Genomic DNA, 21,906 nt, shown 5'->3' with positions numbered 1-21,906 from the left:
GCACTACAGTGTTACTGAGTCAGGCAGTGGGGCAAACCAGCATGAAGCACAAATTAGGAAGATGAAAGATGTTTTACCTTCTTTGAGTCCTCTCCCGGGCATCCTTCACCATCTGGCCCCTTTGGCTTGTCATCCTAGGAGAGGAAAACAACTTCATAAGCATATCTGTGTTCCTGCTGTTTGTCACAGACTTAAAGCACTGTAAGGAAACCAACTCACCTGGCTGGCTGTGATGGAAAGACAAAAAAAAAACAAAGTCAAAAACTGCACAGAAAAGTATTCCAAAACATTCTTAAAGAACTGCAACAATGAATCAAAGAGACTTACAGTCACTCATTTTGTCTTGTTGACGGCTGCAGTAGAAAGTCTTTTCCTGGGGAAAAAAAAGGAAAGCGAGTAGAATCATTAAGTTTCAGTCATTTCAAATAGGCAACAATGCTGCTATTCCTCTACGTACCTGGTGCAGAAATCAAAAGGGTTTGTGTCTAATGTGTGTGCTCAGTCTGCATTTATAAGGCGTCTCATCTGATGAACAATGTGGGTGTGTTAGTTCTGCACACGAGTCTCATGTTCTGAAATGTCATTGTTTGACAGTTGTCGGGCAGTTGAGATTTGGGTTTGGCCAAGAAATCAACTGACAGTGTTTTTGTGCGTGACAGCTGCTGACAGTTCCATTCAATGAATGATCAATGAAGGATCTTTACAAACATTTCAGTGCAGGGGTGTAACCTCAGGGATTAACCTGGCCCGCCCTAGCAATACAGGCTTTTGAGTTCAGAATCATTAAACATTTCTCCTTCATTTAAACTCTACTGTTTGCTAAATAGTATACAAAACATAACATGCTGCCTATTACATTTTATATCAAATGATTAAATTGAACATATCTGGAATATGTTCACAGTCTGCGTATTTCGCTGATTATTCATCGTGAAAGTGCCAAATAATCCATTCATGTTGACATGTAAGAAATGAACGGATTCTTTCTGGCTGAAGATTTGAACGCTGAAGTGTCAAATTAGAGCAAAGGAATCCTTTCAGGAATAAAAACATTAAGTTTAATGTGGATATTCTTACTAAGATCAGGCGCATATACAGATGCTAAACTTACTGGCTGTTGTAAACATAATTATTTCAAATTATATCCTGAATTCAGCTAAAGCAGCAGCCAATGTGTGCGACTAATTATACGTATTAGTCATACATGGTACAAGAAAGAGATCATTGTTGATTGATGCCTTTATTTGATTCTCCCTCGTGCAAACGGGTTCTGAAGGGTGCACCAGTCCAGAGTCTAGAGTCTAGACTGGCAGCATTATGCCCAAACCTGCAAACCAAATCCTCGTTTAGAAGCCATGCGGTAAGTGTTGAGATCTTAAGTTGTAAAATACATTATATGACACTATAAAAACACTCAAATCATGCTTTTGTATTTTTATTTTAGGTTACAAAGGTATCAGCACCAAAATATTCTTAAATATTTAGTTTTTAACTGAAACTTGGTTAAATCAAGATAACAGTGCAGCTGGTCTTATTGAATCAACACCTCACAACTTCAGTTTCATGAGTGAAACAAGAGCGCATAAGAAAGGAGGTGGAGTTGCTGTTTTATCTAATGATTCTCTTCAATGCAAGCAGATGTCCTTTGGTCATTTTAGTTCTTTTGAATATGTGGCTCTTAATTCCTCTCAAGCTTTATTCCTAAACATTTACAGACCGCCTAAATACTGTGTGACCTTCTTTGATGAGTTTACTGAACTGCTGTCTGTAATCTGTATTGATTTTGACTGTGTTGTTATTGTTGGTGATATCCATGTTGATAATCCCCAGGACAGAGTCTATAGAACTATGTGGTGTCCTTGATAACTATGATCTGACTATTTATTCAGAGGTTCTCCTCCACACCAGCCCTCTCTTGCCTCTCAGTCAATGAGCTTGTAGATGGCTTCAATTCTAAAGTAAAAAATATTATTGATGCCATTGCACCCACTAAAGTGAAGGTTGTCTCGGGTAAGCAAAGATCTCCTTGGAGAAATGCTACGCTGGTCAAACAACAAACCCTCCAGTGTCGGTAGCTGCTGAGCTCCAATCCACCTGGGCATGCAATCAATTTGCCTCCTTTTTTACTGACAAAATTCAGAAAATTAGACAAGTAGTCAGTGCCTCCACACCAACCACAGGATATGTGTTGTCCCGATCTCTGAATAACATCCATTCAAATATCATGACATTAATTTTTAAGCCACAGAAACTGTTCAAATATCAAAATGTTCAGCTGTTTCAGGAGAGGTGTGATATGACTTTTCATATTTGTAATCTTTAAACTTTTTCAATTATTAAGCTTTTTGCAATTTGTTTTTGAATTGGATATCTATTTTCAGCAATGTTTTTGCGATTAATTTCAGTTTTCAGCGTTCCAACGCATTTTCAGCAGGAAATGCTTTTTCTAGTTTCATTTCGTACTCTTATTTCAATTTCACATTATTTTTCATCGCATATTCCAATTAATCTCCAGTAGATTTTGATTGAAATAATAAACATGCAATATTTATCATACAATATGATGACATGTATTTGTAGGGCATCAGGCGCAATGAATCGAGCAGAGGAAAGCAGGCTGGGAGGGAGGCGGCCTCTTCCTTGTCCTCTCCTCAGAAGTCAAGACTCTCCCTCATGTGTTGGAGGCTCCAGTTTAAAGTTGATTTGGCGCCATCGAGTGGACATGATGTGAAACAGCTTCATCTTTAAGGTGCTGCAGAATCCAGCTAATGTGGAGGTGAGTGCAGCTTTACTTTAATATCTCACTTATCCAACGTTATCTATCATCGAAACAAAAAAACCCTGAACTCTAAGTCTTTAAATTATGAGTTTGAGTTACGGTGTGGACAAAAAAAATGGGAATTATCAAATAATATCAAATATCAGAGGTGTCTTTTAGTTAACTGTAAATGTACTCATTAGCATCAATAATGTGCTATACCCGAAAGTGAATCTGGTATTATGTTTCAAGGCAAGTATAATTAACTAATTCTAAATAACTGCAATGTACATTGTTAACCCGACAATAAAAAAATACAGTATAAGGAAGACTAATTAATTTTTGTGAAGGATATAAACAATTTCTTAGACATGCTAGCAAGCGTGTTGGTCAGTTGTTTAGTCCAGACTGAAATAACGTATTATAATCTGTATTTTAAACACAACATTTTCACTTGCTCCATTACTTTGATTTATGCCCAAATACCTGCTACACTAATGGCATTCATATCAGCCTCAGCTGTACTTTAAGTGCTTAGTGCTAATTAGCTAATGTTAGCATGCTAACACGATAAACTAAAATGGACAACGAGAGTCTGCATTTAGCATCGGCACTGTTAGCATGTAGCACTGTTAGCATCGCCACTGTTAGCATGTAGCACTGTTAGCATGTAGCACAGTACAGCCCGAAGGTCTTGTTCATTGATTTACAGGTTAAATTACGTTATAATATTAACATTCAACTACCGGTTTATCCTTTATTTGACATTCAAAGTTCATAAACCTGCTGTAACTCAAATACTTCAATCATTTCCAGGTATTTCTTTTCGAGAAATTTCTTAACATTGATTTCTTAACATTGATTGTAAAAATAACTCAAATACTTGTCGGCTAAAATATGTAAAGAGCTTTTGCTCATTAGCGGACTGATCCATGCAGAATGTAAGCAATGTGGAGTGAAATGTAGCTCAAACGGGTGACTTTCAAAGATGTGTTTGTTTCCATAATGCTCTGACTCTGCTGCCTTTGACATTTGTCTCCTGGGTTGCTGCATGTCATTAGCTGTCAGACTTGGCTTTGACCACAGTGGGAACAAACAACACGCATCTCATTGATGATGTTGAGATGCGTGTTTAAAAAAAAAAGACGCTTGTCAAACCTTTAATCGATTCTCGCGTGGTCGCGTCACAAGGATATAACAGAAAAGATGTGTGAAAGCTCCCACACAGAAAACACACGCAGCATGATTACATAGAAACATTCTCAAAAACAAACAACAAATATTGAATTTCTATATATTTGATGGAAATCATAAACGTTCATATGCCACAAATTGTCAGCACATATACATACCCAAAGTCATTATTCACCAACCCTGAAGGCCTTATATATACGCCCCTAGCTTTAGAGAAGAAAGAAATAGTGACTAAATAATCAGATTATGGATATTATAAAACTATTATCTTATTGCCACTAGCAGTAATAGTATAGATCTGCTGCGGCTGCTAAGCATAAGATGCCACATATGAATATATATACGCAGTAAAAAAATATATTAATATAGTGTCAATTAGGCAATAGGGCCAATATTCTTAAAGATGGTGGGGAGTGGTAGGGGATATAACTAGCATGCTTTGAGCAGAGGATAAGTGAGGAGGGGAAAGAGCAAGTGCTTTAGAGTGAGGGAGTGGGAGAGCATATGTGCAGGAGGGTGGGAGGGTTGGAGAGAGAGAGAGAGATAGAGGGGGGAGAGGACAAGCGGATGGGTGCTGTGAAATCCGTCAACAGGGGAGCTCTGTGTGTTTGTCAGACGTCTTGGCTGCTTGCCCAACTTGGCTCATTGTAATCGAGGCATGATCGTCGACTCCAGGCAGCCCTCTCTGCCGCCTCGGCTGCCTCGCGTCTGGACCCAGCCCAGCTCTCACCGCTGACATGGAAAGACCCGTGAGTGCCTTCTCTCTCCTTTCCCTCTCTCTTCTCCACCCACACATCTCTCTCTCTCTCTCTCTCTCTCCCTCTCTCTCCCTCTCTGGTGTTAGGTTCCCCCCTCTTCCTCCTCTGCTCTGTCGCAGATTTAGCTGTGGCTACATGCAGCGTTTCAGTTATGCTCTTCCTCTCCCCTGTTGGAGCTCCTGTAGGTGGCAGGAACGCTGGGCAGCGAGGAAGCCTTGCCAGCTTTCTCTCTGCAGGGTCCCCCCCCCTCCTCTTCCTTTTCGCCTGCCTGTCCAGGCATGGGTGCCGTCCGCTGGCAGACCGACAACGTCTCTGTGTGTTTTGTGGTTGTGTATTGATGCTGCACACATCACAGAACTCGCCGGGCCGATCCCAGAAGGGGTACCGTCCCCACAACAGAGTCTCCCCACTTTGTGGTGGCCAGTGTTTACTTCGGTCTCCGCCATTGGCCTCGCAGAGACTCCGGTTGGGCAGCGTCTCTCCCTTGTGCCTATTCTTGGTGGTATGTCCTCATGGTCTGTTGTGTTTGGACACCCTGACAACTAGAAGCCGTGAGGTAACCACTTTCCAGCCGCTTCTCTGAGTGAGTCCTAACTTCTGCTCACGCTCACCGTGTCTTTGCAGGTTTGACACACTGCATTCAGGATGTGTAGCTTTTGTTATTTCACTATTCGTCTTACATTCAGTCGACAGTCAACTTCATCTCAGTGGCAGCGATTGTTTGCAGGCGAAACAGTGGCGTCGGTCGAAAAAAGCGCTCTAGTTATTTCATGCGGTCACAATGTGATGGCCTTTGTGTGCTTCGGTCGCTCGTGCGCTCGCTGTGATTCATCGTTCTGTGCTAATACCACAGAGAGCAGCCTCCACGGTCTGACCCCTGACCCCTTGACCCCATTTCTACAGAGTTGGGAGAATGGGGTACTTCAAAAGGAATTATGTGTTTTCACAGTTTCAACAAGCAGCGGAGGCAACGTTTCCATTGTCACTTGTCCTCAGCTCTGATTAACAACAGTCAGAGATTGATTCAAAGTGGGAAACACTTATTTTGGCTGATTGAGTCGAGAGTTCCTTTTTTTTTGTTTTTCACAATGATTGTCGTTCATTGAGTATTCACAGAGCGCTGCTGTTTGTGGGCTGAATGAAACGTTGTGTACAATATGAAAATAAATGCTGGCTAGCAAAATGCAACCATCAAACTCATAACTCTGATCCCACCTTTTCAAAAAGGTTGACACACATTTGTCTATCGCAGCCTATCATCTGTTGGAAGTTACATTCTGGTGTCTGTGAAACAATATGTTGCATTTTATATGAGGGAGGAGCTGCCTTGTCACCAGTCTTAATGCTGACATTTCATACACTCCGGTGCACCAATTTAAAGGACCAGTCCAACATTTTCTAATGTGCTTTCTAGCTAAGAATCTTTTGAGAAGGTTGACCCCACTTTCATGACTGTGCGTTAAATGTGAAGCTACAGGCAGCAGCTGGCACAAAGTCAAGAGAGTGAATGAGTTAAATTACCCAAAATGTGGTGCTATCCCTTTAAAACAGGTTGCGCAGTACAGCGGTTTTAATGCAGCTTCTTCTTTCATTGCGTCTCTGACTTGTCATACAGCTGACCTGAACCTCCAGTGATCTTGGTCTTTAAAGAGGGCGGTATACTCCCGTGAACCTCACGCTGCAGAGAGGAGTTCCTCCGTCACCATTCACAGTCACAGTCAGGTGAAGGAACCACACAGATCCAGAGAGACTACACCAGAGCAGGTTGGAGAGGGAACAGGAAGCTGCTGCAGGCTGAACTGAGATCTCTGTGTTGGGCATGGTTAACCGCCTCCCCATCATCACTCTGTGATAATATCCTATTCTGGCCTCTTTTGAATATTTGTGCACATTTCTTTCATGTTCGCAATTGGCACAGTATGTTAAAGAGGGATTTTAATGAAAGGAAGTGTTACCCACACACACACACCTAGTTGTTGCCCCATGAGAGCACATGGAGATTTGCAGTATGGGGCCTCTTGTCGTGTGAGGAGGCATGCCCTGCTGACCGCATTGGGATGTTTAGGATGCTCAGCATATGCATTCTCTCTGTGTAACCGAGCTTCTTAATGAATGCTCCATCTGTGGTGTGTGTGAGAGTGCCTCAGTGCTGTGTGTTAACGCAGTGCACGCAGTGGTGCATTGAAAACCCTCAACTAACAAAAGCTGGCATGCAATGTCTGCTCAGAGTTTAATCATTGTTTTAATCAGATAGTTAGTTATTTAAATGACATTTTTGGCTGCTGTTATTATCAAAGTAAGGTTGAAAAAAGGGTTTTGTTTTGATATCTGTACACTAGTATCAACAAAATTCATACGGTGCTCAAAAGCTAAAAATACAAAAAAAGGTTCAGTTATTGCAGATGCACTAAAGACACATTTTGCACACAAGGCCTTAATTTTTAAATGTGAGGTTACTGATCTGATGCGTCTCTTTCCAGACCTCCAGTGAGATGATGCCCAAGAGGGATCATGAGCGGGACCAGCAGCTGGACAAGAAGATCGAGGCTCTCCACAGGAAGAATGAAGCGCTCATGAAGAGGCACATGGTATGGGCAGGTGCTTGTCCAAAATTCCCAAAATTTCACCGGTCATCATCAGTTGTAGGAATACATGTCTGGGGCTCGTGTCTTTTCTGTGAGAGCCTGAAGCTCTTTCAGGCTTCCTGATTATTCTGTTGTTTTCATTGCGTTGTATTTAGGAGGTGGAGGAGGACAGGAAGAGGGCAGAAGAGGAAGGAATGGCGCTACAGAGCCACAAGGGCAAAGCCGAGGATCTTACCATCACAATCAGCAAGTCCACCAGTGTGAGTTTCTCAATAATTCTTGAAAAGCTCACGCGTCAAAGCACTGCTATTATTGCTGAAAGACTATTTTTTCCACACTTTTTTTCTGAGGATAAGAAGCCTCAAAATATATTTAGAATATGTTTGTGTCTTTGGTCCGGAGCAGGATAGTCGCGTGGTGGTGACGAAGCCATTCAGCGGTGGTTCACCGGCTGGGAAAGGACAGCAGGAGGCCGGTCCCGACAAGGGGGGGGAAGGCCCTCCGCAGGGGACTGGCCGAGGCCACAGGAAGCAGCTAACGGTCACCATGGCTGGAAAAAAGGTAAACACACTGCAGTCCCAATTTCCACTTAAAGCGACAAGGACAAATATGGGAAACCCCAAAACCCCCTGAGGTTTACCTGTAATACATGAAGGAATAACACAGAAGCAATTCCTCATTCAGGAATTAGACATGTTATGATTGTTATGTAATATTAACTGTTAACATGACCTACATACAGAGTCAGAGCTTTTAACGCTGCTCAGCAGGTGCTTTTTTTTCAACTTTGCTTTGATCTAAACGCTAGCATTAGCATGCTAATATGCTCACAATAAACCTAGTGTAGTGTGTTATCATGTTCATTTCACGTATTTAATGTAGTGTGGTCGACGGTTCGATCCTTGGCTGGGACGTGTCGAAGTGTCCCTGAGCAAGACACTGAACCCCTAAAGGCTCCCCGGGTGCCTGTCATTGGCAGCCCACTGCTCCCTATATACAGGGATGGGTCAAATGCAGAGACAAATTTCCCCCATACCGGGATTAATATAGTATAATAAAATAATTTTAAAAAAAGCAGTAAAACAAAAGAGAACTGAGGCTGATGGGAATGTATAAACCAAAGAATTGGGGATCCCCAAAGTCATTATGATACATTCTGTGGATATCTGTACCACAGTTAATGCAATGCATCCAGTAGTTTTTGGGATATTTGTGTGTCGGTTTGTTGGTCCAACCGGCAGACAAGTATGGCTAAAAATGTGCAGCTGTGTGCGGGGTAAATGTTCTGATTTGTGCTCTGATTGTATTACAAATTAGAAATTTCAACCCTGAAATTACTAATCTTTGTGCATGTTTTGGACATGAGCAGGTTTGACTCTGTTGCTACAGATATGACACCCTAATATGAGCACCTGTCTCTCCAGGGTAAGAGGGTGGTGAGTGAGAGGCCAGAGAGGAGGCCAGGCCCTTCGGACATCAAGAGCCCGACAGATGACGGACCGGCGAGGCGTGTGGAGTCTGCTGGGAGGGGGAATCAGCCGCCTCACACGACCAATAGAGGCGCAGCAGAACAGGTCTGAATCGGACACTGTGAGCACTCCAGTGATCGTACGCTTCAGCATCTAAAACCTTGCATGCACCCTCCCGCCTGTTTCCACTCCCTGACCCCCCTTTTGTTCGTTCTCGTGCTGCACCGACGTGTTTTACAGAGATGTCAGACATGTGGGCTGGCCACTCCCCTCCAGTGATGGAGCACAATGGTCTGTGGACAGGAGGTGGACTGGGGCTGTGACTGACTGGTGTGGGAAGAACGGAGGGGGGCTACTAATAAATAGAGCTGTTGGTAGATGTGCTGTAGAAACAAACCTTCAAAAGGCCTGGAGGCCGCCTCCTACTTTTTTAGGTTAATGCCACTCAGATCTGATAGATATTTCTCTTCTTTTCTCCCTCTGAAGTGTTTTTGCCTATTTTTTCAGCAAAGGAAAACTCACTCAATCTTTTGGGTTTAGATTCCTTTTGGCCTGTTAAGTTCACAGAGTCCCTCTCGGGCCGTGCAAGATAGATACTGTCGGTCTCAGATTCCATATTTACCGCAGACAGGCAGATACTCGTGCACATGCAGCACCCCCGGCCAGGCTGTGAAATGCCACACTGTCATTAAACCCCCCCCCCCCGGGTATGCAGAACAGCTGCTCTGACACACACACACACACACACACACGCACACAGGCTGCTCAATCAGTGAGTTAATGCACAGCACAGACAGCTGATCCTCACCACTGTAAACACAGAGGTGGGAGGGGTCTCCGGACACAAAGCCATTGGAGGCTCTTGCTAAATATGTATATATACATCTGCCTCTGATTGGCTGATACGCTGAGCCCTGCAACCTGTCCCAATCTGAGTTAATGTGCACTACATCTATGGGCTGAACACGCTGCTCTCTTTGCCTGTTTGGTCTGTCCCCCGTCATTTGTCATGTGGACTGAATCAGCACTTGAACAGTGGCCAGCGCTCCAGCACACCAGTCATCTGTGAGTCCCAGAGAACTGGTTTCCACATGGTCCCCGTTTACACAATATCACATTTACATAACGAGAGCTGCAAAAGGCTGTTGATGGGAGGAGAAAACGTTTGTTTGGAAAAGTTCCATGACAAGCTGCACATATATATGTCCTCTGACATATTTTGTAATGAGCGTGTGTGTGTGTCGATAAATAATGACTGCGAGAGGGGTGTGGTTAGTTGGAGTCCCAGGCAGATTGTAATGCCTGGAAGTACCTCAAGACAAAACTGTCAGTTCACACGCATGAGAAAGGAAATGCAGAGGGAGGGAGTGAGGGGAAAAAAGGGGGCGAAGGGGGGAGAAAAAGGGAGAGACTCATTGGCAGCCCACCGTCTGTTTCCAGCCTCCATTTCTCCTCTCTGGAACCTTAAGTGGTCTGCTCTCCTCTGGCACAATTGTTTCCCCATTCCCACCATCCTGAAAGGACCGATTTGATCTAATTAACATTCGACTGCCTTCTCACTGTGAAAAGGCTCATTATGCTGCCAAAGAGACGGGCCTGGCGAGGTGCCAGGAAAGGGTCAGAGAGGGAGAGGAAGAAGGAGTGAGGGGAGAAAGAAGAGAAGAAATAAGGTAGACGGGGGTCTTTTGTGTTTGTGTATAAGCCAGGCAGCGTTTGGGTGTAGGAGAGTGCATGTGGGCGTCATTGTCTGCAGGTGCACGTGACTAGACCAATCTGTCCAGCGTTTATTGTTGCTCCCACCTCGACACTGTTCAAATGTTGCTGTTAACGGCAACATGACTCATCCACTGTGATCACCGGAGTGCATCTTTGCAGAAGTACACTCAAAAACAACAAAATCCACACAATTCTCTACCTGCAATATGATGAGTTTCACCTTCCAAACCGCTGAAATTCAACCACCTGCAAACTGCGCTCTGCTTGGTGACCTCATTGCAGAGCGGACATTTAAAACTGACCCACAAATGAAGCTGTAGGACCTTTAGTCCACTTGGGGGCAGTGTAGGCCCCTAAATCCTCCGTATGTGCTCTCGCTTGATTTGTTTTCAAAGTTTAAGGCGGAAGTAATGTGCCTCTTTTTAACCGTGTTTAACTGGCTGACAACACGTTGCTGTGTCATCTTCATTGTCGTTGTGTTGATCTTCCTTTTATGTCTTGTCTCTCCTCTGTGACAGGACGGGGTTAAACAAGGGCAGCAGCACACCGAGGACCAGCACAGGCTTTCAGAGCAATGCCAGGTACCACAATGCCTCAGTTGACATAAACACACACACAACATATTAACATGCATATTGTCACCATCTCTAATACGTGTACCCATCTCAAAGGGTTGTATCTCTAGATGAAAACAAATGTAGACTACAAGGTTTCCACATGACAGCGCCACTATGTGAGCGCACGAAACACACAGGGATGCAAATACACGCTTCTCATCACAAGCACTCACATGCAGACAAGGCACAACACGCTCGTCCCCATCTGGCTCCCGCCGGCTCACGTGTTAACGTTGCTGGAGTAGCTCAGAGCTGTCGTGCAGATCCGGCCTGTGACAAACAGGCTAAATAGGCAGGGTGGGCTTCAAAGGCACAACATGTGATGCTGTTCATGCCTCTCTGCCTCTCTGTACCTTGCTGGCGTTGCAGCTGCAGTTCAAGGGAATACAATGCTTAGAGTTTTCTTTGGGTGTTGTGTAAGGGGTACACAGCCGTTGGATTTGTTAGCTGCTTTGTTTAACAAATATACAGGAAACCTCTTCTGGCATTTTCAGGCCTAAACCAGTGCAGCTTGTGGAGGAAACAATTGAGAATATGAGCAGGATCGTTCTTAGTCACCATGTAGCAGTCTATCTGATTTTCATGCACGTGTCTGAGCCCGAGTCCTGCTCTCTCTCTCAGCACTGGCCAGACTCCCTGTGCTCCTGTACCTGCCTTGGCCCCTGACAACCTCCCAGCGAGGCGAGAAATTGAAAAGTGCTCATTAGCAGGGCGGCTGTGGTGTCATCAGGAGACGGCCTGTTGGAACATGCTGGAAGCGGCCTCCCTTGTGGACACTGACGTTCTCCTGGGGACAGAGGAGAGGGCGGGGGGGGGGGGGGGAACAAAGGGATAAGCACAGATGCCATGTTCTCCCATAAATGCACACATGAAGGCAACATGTTTACTTGGCTGTGATTGGTCCACACCTGAGGGGAAAACATCACCCATCATGTGCCGTTTCTCTCTCTCTCTCTCTCTGTCGTAAAATGCTGATTGTTTTTCCCTTTTTCTCACACAATTTTATTTTTTTTCCCTCCAGACAGCAACATCAAAAAACAGACACTCATAAGCGCTTTCTCTCTCAGGGTCTGCTGGTCTTGCACGTGGTTTCCATCGGAGCACAGCCGTGTTTGTAGTCCTGGTTTGCTCCAGGGCTTTGTAACAAGAGCACACAGCCTCTGTGCCCTTTGATGTGTTAAAGAGCCTGCATCACATCACTCTTTAGTATCAGCAAGCAATCCTTTCTGCTCTCGTGGCAATAATCAATAAACAGGTTAAGAGGGGAAAGGAGGAAGCGGATCTAATTGCGTTTACTGGACACCCTTTTACTGGAATATTATCTCAAAGAATTTGATTGCGTTACCTTCCAATCGTCACGGTAGACAAACAAGGAGCTCTTTGTAATTAAATGGGAGCCGACTGGAATTAACCGACACTCACCGTCAGTGTTTACAGTGATGCAGCGCTCGGCATTTACAGTAAATGACCCATGAAAATAATATCCTTGTTTGTTCCTTTTCTTTTGATCCCTACTGATCTGTATACTGCCTTGTTGCTGTTTCGTTATTTGTTTAGAGATGAGAAGCTGTCTCATGAGCAGCCATGCTTGACGTGAGGCTGCTGTTGAGCTTTACTGCTCCGATTAGTGTGTGGAGTGACGCTTCGGATGTATTACATATTTCAAATGCAACTGTTTTGTGTCCGCTAAAGGAGCCGGAGAGCCTGCAGGCCAGCACAGACCTCAACATCCCCACGTCGAAAGAGGAGCAGGAGGAGTACGTGCGGTGGAAGAAAGAGCGCCAGCAGATCGACAGGGAGAGAGTGGCACGCCACAAAAACGCCAAGGGCCAGTGGAAACGGGCATGGGACGTGGACAAATCTGACAACATGTAAGACTTCTCAGCACTCACACTTCCCAAGGCACCTCTGCTGATGTCTTAGATTTCTTACAGCTGTCCCTCCAGGTGATATTTCATTGGCTCCCTCTGTTTTTATAATGGAGAATTCAATTCCAGGAAATGTTGACTGGACACGGATTAGAGTGTTATCTTTCCAGTCTAGGTGTTGGAAGTCTACGTCTCTGTCCTCTAGTCTTCAATCCCCTTAGTTATGAAACAAGATGCTTCTTCATTGCTTTACTTACATTGTGTAATTTAATAATACATCGTCTTGCTGAGACTGAGAAGATTGATGCCTCTCTGATGTCTGTATGCCAGCAGCTAGCTAGCTTACCTTAGCATAAGCTCCACACACACCGGCACACCTGTCACCTGCTGTCTTAAAATGATTGATTAGGAAAAATGTACCCACTCCCCCCCACATAAAAATCAATTAAAGTGGAGTCAATGTCAGGCTGAAGATGAAAACAGAGTGTAACAAGTTGATATCAGGCTAAATCCCCTGTCCTGCCTAGCAGCTATTTTAAGAATCAATGCTTCTCTCCTCTTCTTTTACTTCAGAGGTTTGTGAGAAGCTTCATTCACTGTTAGTGCAGATGTAGATAACGAACAAACTAACCTTGAAGAACATCTGGTGTCTTTCTATTTAGATTATTCAGTGGAAGGATCCATCACTCTAGATCTCGTGAAGTCACAAGACATTGCTCAATTATCACGTAAAATAATTACCTTTCCGGCACGTATCCCTGTATCCTTGTACCCCTGTATGACCAGTTATGTGACAGTGTGTAAGCACATCTGGTTGTGTGTTCTCACACTGTGAGGATTGAGTTTGATTACAGGAGGAATGAGATAGAGCCCAGTCATTGTAAGTGTTGTAAGGATTTCAAACAAACCAGGCTGTGGTACGAAGAGTTGCAGAGTGAATGAATGTGCTGTTTAGGGAAGCTTCAAAAATGTAAAGAGACAAAAGAGGAGCGGCTATTTTTAACTTGGGGTAAGGGATGGAATACCTTGCCTTATTTGGCGAGGCTTCAACGGGTAAGAATAGAAGAGGAAGTGTGTTTTTGATTCAACAATGTCGATGGCTTCACTGGATGTGAAATGCAAGAGTGTGACTCATGCAGCAAAAAATAAAACACTCACCGATTCTGCAAAATCTCAAATTTACATAACAGATGTACAATAATGAGACTTGAATGTGAGAAGAGCCTGTTGATGGGGTGGAGATGGGCCGTTATGCCCGGTTATGAGACATGAGCTTGCATTGGTTTGTGTTTCTGTCTTAACTGAACCTCTGCTTTTAGGTTTTCAGACAAATCCCTCGCTGACAGAGACTGGGGGCCCTCCAGCAGAGGTGAGACATTCACGAAGCGCAAACTGAGAAGATGAGGAAGAGGACCGTTCACGTCACAGTATGATGATAACATGATGTTTCCACTATCTGAGTCCTGTTTCCTTTTCATTTAATCCGTTTCTTTCTATTTCAGGTGGACGAAATGCTAGAAGAGGATCGTCCCGAGCAGGTGCGATATCCCACACTTCAATATAATTATTTTATTCATTTAGTATTGTTGTTGTTGCCTAATATTAAAGACATTTAAGCACACACGGCGAGTAAACAGTAAAAGATGTACTGTTGCTTCTGCAGAAATGAGAACTGTCTTTTTATGTAAAATGTCATTTAATTGTGACTCAACCTTTGGTATTCTTCTGTCCTAGGTCATGAGAAGCGAGGCAAAGACAAGGGAGCTAAAGACGTACTGGTGATGAGCAGTAAAGCAAAAGGCATAGATCGTCTGACTGGGAGAGCCAGGAGGTCAGTAGCAGCTAAGCATCATCTACAAACCTGATGTTACAGCTGACTCGACCCGGGGCACGATCTCCCCACAGCCTCAATTGAGTGTTACGGGAAAACATACTATGACGAGTGAAATAAGTGAAACGATTGTGGGGAAGGCTGTTGTTGTTTTCCAGCAGCTGACTAAATAACCCAGAAGGCTTCGTTTTGTATCTCACGGCATTGGATTTTTTTTCCCTCCTCCAGCCATCCTGTGAAACAAGCTACTGTGCTGGGTGGTGAGGAGGCTTTCAGTGTGTGTTGTTACACAAGCATTGCGTCACCTCAAAAAGCCACGAGGCCACAGACCCAGGAGTGATGCTTTATGGGCTTTTAGTGTGAAAGTGTAATGTGCCAGGTGATTTCCTCTCCACGCGTCTCAGTGATGGAGCTGGGAAAGGGTCAGGGGACAGTGCAAAACAGCATGCAGGTGTGTCCTCACAGACTCTTGTTAGCAGGGTGAGCTGATTACACAGCTGGGAATACATTGTAGCAGTGGCGGCTGGTGGAAAATGTTCTAGGGAGGGCCATCCTATCAATTTCAGCAAACATCCCAGTATGATTTAATGCAAAAAAAAATGTAAGTATCAAACATGCATTATTACTTGGCAGTAAAATATTTAACATGTATTCCAACACAAAAACAGTCAGTAAATAACACTTATATAATATAATATAACATGTTCATTTATTGAGATGCCCCTATGGACCTTGTTATAGGAGGTAAAGATCAGGAGAAGTAAACATGAAGTGTAATTATGAATACTGATGTTAAATTAAGCTATGATGAGTTTTCACTGTTAATTTAACATCTCTATTACATGTTGATGCCTCCATGACCAAGTTAAGCAGATGAGACTGAGGACAACTATGTAGAAGAAAAGATGTTCACTTTGTCTGATATGTTGACAGAGTTCTCATGTGTGTCCTGGTGTTCTCATGTGTCCTTACCTCCTCATCCCTCACTCCCTACCCTGGTGTTCTCATGTTTCCTTACCTCCTCATCCCTCACTCCCGTAACTGTCCGTGCTGGATCCGTCCCCGTTGTTTTAAAAAGCTAAATAAATGATTAGCATGACGTCATCCAGCTAGCCAAACCTGTCTGGTGTACAGCTAGTAGTGAAGCTTCGCATGTACTGCTTCCCTTTCCCGCGAGTCTGCTGTCTGATTGTGAGGTCAGGCTGATCTGATATCAGCTCTTTGGCTGCAGAATCTCCGCCAAAGTTCTCCTCTCAAACGGGTCTTGGAGGAGGAGTGCGCACGCTGCCGCTCGCGCGTAGAAACTTCTCCTGACGAGAACGCGCAGCGAGGGGGGCCTGATCGTTCTGGCCCCAAGCTGAATCTATTTGAGGGCGCTGATTGGCTAAATTGTATGTCACTCATTTATATCTTGAATCAGCAATTGGCTGAACTGCTTCATAGACCCGTCTCTTTTGGGCCAAAACGATCAGGTCCCCCAAGCTGTGCGTTCTCAGAGTGTCGAGCACACAGAGAGAGAGCACGAGCAGAGAGCACACAGACGGAGAGCACGAGCAGAGAGCACACAGGCAGAGAGGACGAACAGGAAAAGCATATATTTTGCGCAGATATCATATTTTACACACATTACTGGGTACATTCCATAGTTCAAAAACACAAATATTGACAATTTGTATAATTTATGATTATTATAATTATTATTATTTTAATTTTTTTTGTGTGGCTCATGGTGGGGCCATGCCCCATGGCCCTCTATTGACCAGCCGCCACTGCATTGTAGTGTAGTGAGCGGCAGCTCTCAGGCCACTAAGTGACACAATTCTCACAGTATGGTACATATGAAGCTACAACCAGGAGACGCTGAGCTTAACTTAGCATAAAGACTGGAAATAGGGGCAAACAGCACCTGTAAAGCTCACTAATTAAAATATATCTCCTTTTTTTTCATCCTATTTTGTTACCTCCGGACAGAGCCAATCTATATATGTTGTCCAATTTCCTGTTTTAATGATGAGCTGAGCTAATTGGCTGCTGGCTGTAGCTGCACAGGAAGAAAGTTATCGCTCTTCTCATCTAACTCTCGGTGAGAAAGCAGGAAGCGTATTTCCCAAGCTGTCAAACTATTTAATTAGCCGTTCTGTGAGGCTTTCTGTACATTGCATATGGTAGTGAAAATAATAAGAGATTAACAGCACGCTCTTTTTAAATTGTTACAGAACAGCTTTTGATAAAACTCACTTTATTTATTTCTTTAGCTGGCAGGCAAATGAAGACGGCGAGAACGAACAGGTGAGATATCAAACCTGTGTGAGTGTGAAACTGTCTTGCTTCATAAATGTCACTACAAAAATGATTTGTTGTTCTGATCTCATCCTCTAGTCTGCTGACACGACGTTAGAAGAGTTTTTGGAGGAACTCGACGCCCTCACAAATGCCGAGGTGGAAGATCAGAAAGACGAGGACTCGAAATTGAAGCTGTCGCCCGACCCAAACTCCCTGAGTACATCTGAGGAAGTGAGTGGATCCACAGCAGCCCCCACTCAGGGGAAGGCAGAGGCCTCGTCCCCTCAGGGTTCGGAGAAGAAAGTGCGTTTCTCAGAGGCGCTCATCCAGGCGGCTCACACAAAGCAAACCACAGGCTCTCAGGACTCTGCCTGCTCGAGGCCCTTAAAAGCCTCCTCACCTAGAAAGACCCAACACAAAGTGCAGGGGCCACAGCAGCCTCTGGAAAGTGCCAAGCAGGAGGATGTCAGTCCTCAGGATCAGGGAGGTGGTCCGCCTGCTCCTCCTGTTGCCCAGCAGCAGGCTTCTGAAACTGAATGTATTAAAGAAGACAGCACCCTCCGCACCGCCCCCAGCGCCCCCTCTGCTGAAAACACCTCTGCCTCGCTCGAGCCGAGCCCTGTGCAGCCTGTAGAGCTGGCCAAGTGCAACATCAGCAACACAAACACAGGTATGCAGTAGCTCCGATGGACCTGACATTTCTACTGTGCGGATGACATATAACTGATCTAGTGTTGGTTTTCTTTTCAAAGAGGAAAGAATAGACTCCGGCCTGTCTGTGCTGAGCCTGGAGTCGGGAGAAACACACCCAACACACTCCACCAGCAGCGACAAGGTCAGTGTGAGAGACAGGGAGAAGGGTGAGAAGATCAATAGATGCGTAAATGGACTGATGGAGGGAAGTGCAAATGGATGAAAGAGAGAGAGAGAGAGAGAGAGAGAGAGAGAGAGAGACTATCTGCACTGCAGCTGTGGGATATAGTCTCATGAGAGAACTTCACCTCATCCACCACTGACACAGCTTGATAATATTTAACTTCCTCCTGAAATTCTTAACATAGAAAATAAATGAATATTATTTGAATTATGGAAAATGAATAAGCTTTAACTTGTGCTTTTGTGTATGTTTTTCTCTTCTTTTTTTGCAGGCAAGAGAGCACGGGAAGATTGTTTGACATTTTCTGGACGTAAATACTGAAACCAAATCACAGCGACACACAGAGCCTTTGCCTTTTTGTATTTGCGTTTTGCTTCGGGCAGCTCGTTTGAGTTGCCCCGTCTGTGGCTGACACACTAAACCCTGGTTTCATTTGGCTGTGGCGCCTCCCACCTGTGGACGTTCTCAAAACTCTCTCAAATTTGATGAAGGAATGGTGAACGTTTTTCCTGCTCAAATATTTTTTTTACATCCAAGCACTTTACGAGTATAAAAGTATGTGTACTGACACATTGTTCAACATGTTAATACGCTGCTTCAGTGCAATATCATTGAATGTTTACATTTGTATGAAGATGTCAGGGTACATATCAGGAGGCTGCACTTAGATAGCCCTTGAGAAGCCACAGTCAAATTATCTAGTGCCTGATTCTGCCTTAGAGGTATTCTCAATGAAGACTGTGTTATATGTTGATACAGCAGTGACAGACCTACAGTACAGTCTGTATTTGTACACAACTGTGTGACTACACATTGTTTATTTATTGCTTCCAGCATCAGTCAATGGCCTTTAACTAATCAGAAATCACTACAATATTAAAGGGCACATCTGGGACTTATTGTCTTATTGGCCACTGACCAAAACAGTTAAGTTGTTAACTTCCTAGAATATTACTACTGACATAAAAAGTGATTCGTTGTTATTGTTACTAGGAACGTTTAAAGGGGGACTCCGTCCATTTTACACGTCAAGCTCAGTGGAGTCAGTGGACTCAGTGGAGTCAGTGGTCAGTGCGATTCAGCTCAGTGTGACGGAGCTTCATCGAGTCTGACAAAATAACCCTGATGATGTCATAGTGATGTCATTAAGGTTATCTCAATTTGGAATTCACTAATTGAACAGAAAGCTTGATTGCAAGGCAGATATGCTCTCAGAAAAGCTATCAAGTTTGATGATGGGAAATGTAGCATTGAGGTTTCTTTTTAAGTTTGACCCAATCTAGGGACTAAAAGTCATATCTTTGAACTCTGCTATTTAAATGATTCTTTGGTGTCTCCAAAGTCCCCACAACTTACATATAAATATAGCCTTAATCGCTGGACTCCTCCTTTAATGTTAAGCTAACATTCAGCTAATAGCAAAATCCACATTGCTGGTGTAGAAATATGTGGCTTGGAGAATAATAAGTGACCCTGTGGAGCTAAAATCTCACTCTTGCCCTTTAACACATTGTTATTGTGTTTTATAAAGTTGTCACATGTTTTACAGCTGAATCCCAATTACCTGCTCTTCCTCAGTATATGTTTCTCAGCACTTAATATGGAATTGTAATGTACTGTCATTTTAAACAACGGACACCAGAGACTTGAAAGTCAACAATTGTGAATCAAAACTAATTTGAGAGCTAAAATATTACCTGTCATTTTTCACTCCTGCTGTTTTCAAACAGTCCCAGTTGATAACAGCCTCCAACTCTTTCTCTGTTGAAGATTTTGGCCCCTGTGGGACCGACAGTCAAAACACTGGGATTCAGCTGCAAATTCTCTTTTTGCATTGTTTTGTAATTTGTTCTCTTTTATAATCACAAGAGACACTAATATTTTTGAAAAGCGAATGAAGCTTGAAGAATCTAGTTGTTGTGCCTTGTTGCATATTGGCTTCTTCAAATACTGAAGGTTTACATTTATTTCATGGCCTGTACCATAACACACAGTCGTGTTTAAATGTATTAACAGTTCTGCATCAACACTGAATTTATTTATTTGCCTCTCCATTTGGACAACACAATGTTAACCAGAATTATTTTACAAATCCGCCATGTATTTGCATTTCTTTTTATTTATTAGCAGTCTGTGATTTTATTTTTGGTATCAACTGTAATAAGAAGCCTTTCAAGAACTCTGTGCTCAAAGAAGTTGTGGTTCTTGTGTCAGTGCTACAGCAGTAAACCGTGATATAACCCTCAGTAGAGAACAGAGTGGACATGGGGTCAGCTTCAGCTGTGGTTACATAAAATACAAATCACCAGGAATCTAGCACACTGGGAAACCCATGAAGCGAGTCAGACGGTTTGAGGCCAGTCCAATCGGGGCCTTGTTCTATATTATATATAGAATTTGAATGGATGGTAACAGAAACTGTTTAAAAAAACATGTCATACAGATTATCTCAATTTAGCTAAATGAAATTTAGGACCTACAACCATAGAGCAATTGAGCATTTGTCCTCGTCTAGCGTTTTACACATGTCCATTGTCACCTCGCTTAAATGTCAAATTTAGGAGGTGGTTGTGATTGTCTTGCTCCTCCTGGGTTTCCACTGCTGTCCTACATGTTTTCACATATACGCTCATAAGGAAGGAATAACTGTGAGGGTGTGTGTCGAGGCTGCTAATTTAAATCAGTGTGCACCATAGCTTAGTTTGGAAGAAGGCATACAGAACATCAATAAAGTTTTTTTCTGTATCTCAAACTCAAAATCACGACTGGCATCGTTTTGTTGCATCTCTTACCGTCTCCCTCACTCCCTGTTGCACCTGCGATAAACGCCACCGATGCCTCTGCAGTCCTATCTCTGGAGAGTTGTTACGTCCTAAGAAGAAGCCGCTGTGGTGGAGCGATAAGACTTTACAATAAAACAGCTCTGGCCAGATCATCCTCCACATAACTACACACTGCTACACTGCTGTTTGTTGATTTTTAATTTTTGCACGACTGTTTTTCACTGTTTTTCACCTAGGCAGATCATTTAACACTACTCTATTTCATTGTATATACTGTGCATTTTTGTTTTATCTTATATATTCTATATTCTGATATTTAATTTGTCATACTCATATTCTATTGTATATATTGAGCATTTCGTAATACTTAATATTTTGGTGACTCTGTTACTTTGCTGTTTGGTGTGTCTTGCTGCTGTAACATACAAATTCCCCCCTGGGGATGAATAAAGTACCTATCTGTCTATCTATCTAAAAGAGGGGAGATGTGACAGAAACGTAGAGCACATCAACAGCCAATATCATTACAGCTCGGTCCACCGAGTCTGCCTTCATGCTGGACTTGATTAATTTCAGATGAGCTCCCTGGAGAGCTGTTACATTGGAAACGACTCCCTCTCAGCCCTACAGGTGGGACCTCCCATAGGTGCTACTATTTTAATTATCTCCTCCCAAGGCTATCGCCATAGCAGCCTTCTGCCACTCAAGTGTTTGAGGCCTGTGACCTGTACAGTGAGTACAGGAGCCTCGTTCAGATGAACAGGAATGCCTAGTTTTTTTGTTCAACATGGTCCAGAAGGTTTTTGATTCCTGCAAAATGATGCTTCACGTTGGTGCTAAATTAGATAATAGTTTGAAGGACCTGAATCAAATCATCTTGACTACAGAGGTGGTGTTGATATAGTGGAACTGAGTCCTGTATGCTGTGTTGGAGGATTGAAGTGGATTATGTAAAGTGCACTGTGAAGAAGCTTACCTTCCTGATGAAAAATCATAAAAGAGCTCAATGTAACAGGTCACAAAGAGTTATCAACACGGAAGTGCTTCAGCCAATCAGAGCGCAGCGCCGTGACATCAGAGACAGCGTTCACTGCTGAGTGGCACTGTGTTAAAATTGTAACTCAGGCAAAAGTAAAAACAATATGACGGTGTCAAATCAGAATGGCA

At 43.6% G+C, this 21,906-nt stretch overlaps 1 protein-coding gene across 2 annotated transcripts; it reads left to right on the top strand.

Annotated features, from left to right (window-relative positions):
- The first annotated feature begins 4,534 nt into the window (after window positions 1-4,534).
- Window positions 4,535-20,673, top strand: ccdc9b (coiled-coil domain containing 9B). 2 transcript variants are annotated; one of them, XM_079285974.1, is made up of 15 exons: window positions 5,159-5,293; window positions 6,326-6,432; window positions 7,191-7,298; window positions 7,451-7,555; window positions 7,701-7,856; window positions 8,720-8,869; window positions 10,999-11,061; window positions 12,790-12,968; window positions 14,285-14,334; window positions 14,468-14,503; window positions 14,700-14,796; window positions 17,052-17,085; window positions 17,176-17,749; window positions 17,832-17,914; window positions 18,228-20,673. In XM_079285974.1, the coding sequence occupies exons 3-15, from the start codon at window positions 7,203-7,205 to the stop codon at window positions 18,252-18,254; spliced, it is 1,650 nt and encodes a 549-aa protein (XP_079142100.1). In that variant the 5' UTR covers window positions 5,159-5,293; window positions 6,326-6,432; window positions 7,191-7,202; the 3' UTR covers window positions 18,255-20,673. The 2 variants fall into 2 exon arrangements, with proteins under 2 accessions (XP_079142099.1, XP_079142100.1); XM_079285973.1 differs by lacking the exons at window positions 5,159-5,293; window positions 6,326-6,432 and adding an exon at window positions 4,535-4,701.
- The last annotated feature ends 1,233 nt before the right edge of the window (window positions 20,674-21,906 follow it).

Source organism: Melanostigma gelatinosum (genome assembly GCF_949748355.1).
Source record: "Melanostigma gelatinosum genome assembly, chromosome: 16".
Classification (NCBI taxonomy): Eukaryota; Metazoa; Chordata; class Actinopteri; order Perciformes; family Zoarcidae; genus Melanostigma; species Melanostigma gelatinosum.
The sequence above is the reverse complement of the archived record's forward strand: the minus strand, read 5'-3'. Positions and strand labels throughout refer to the sequence as shown.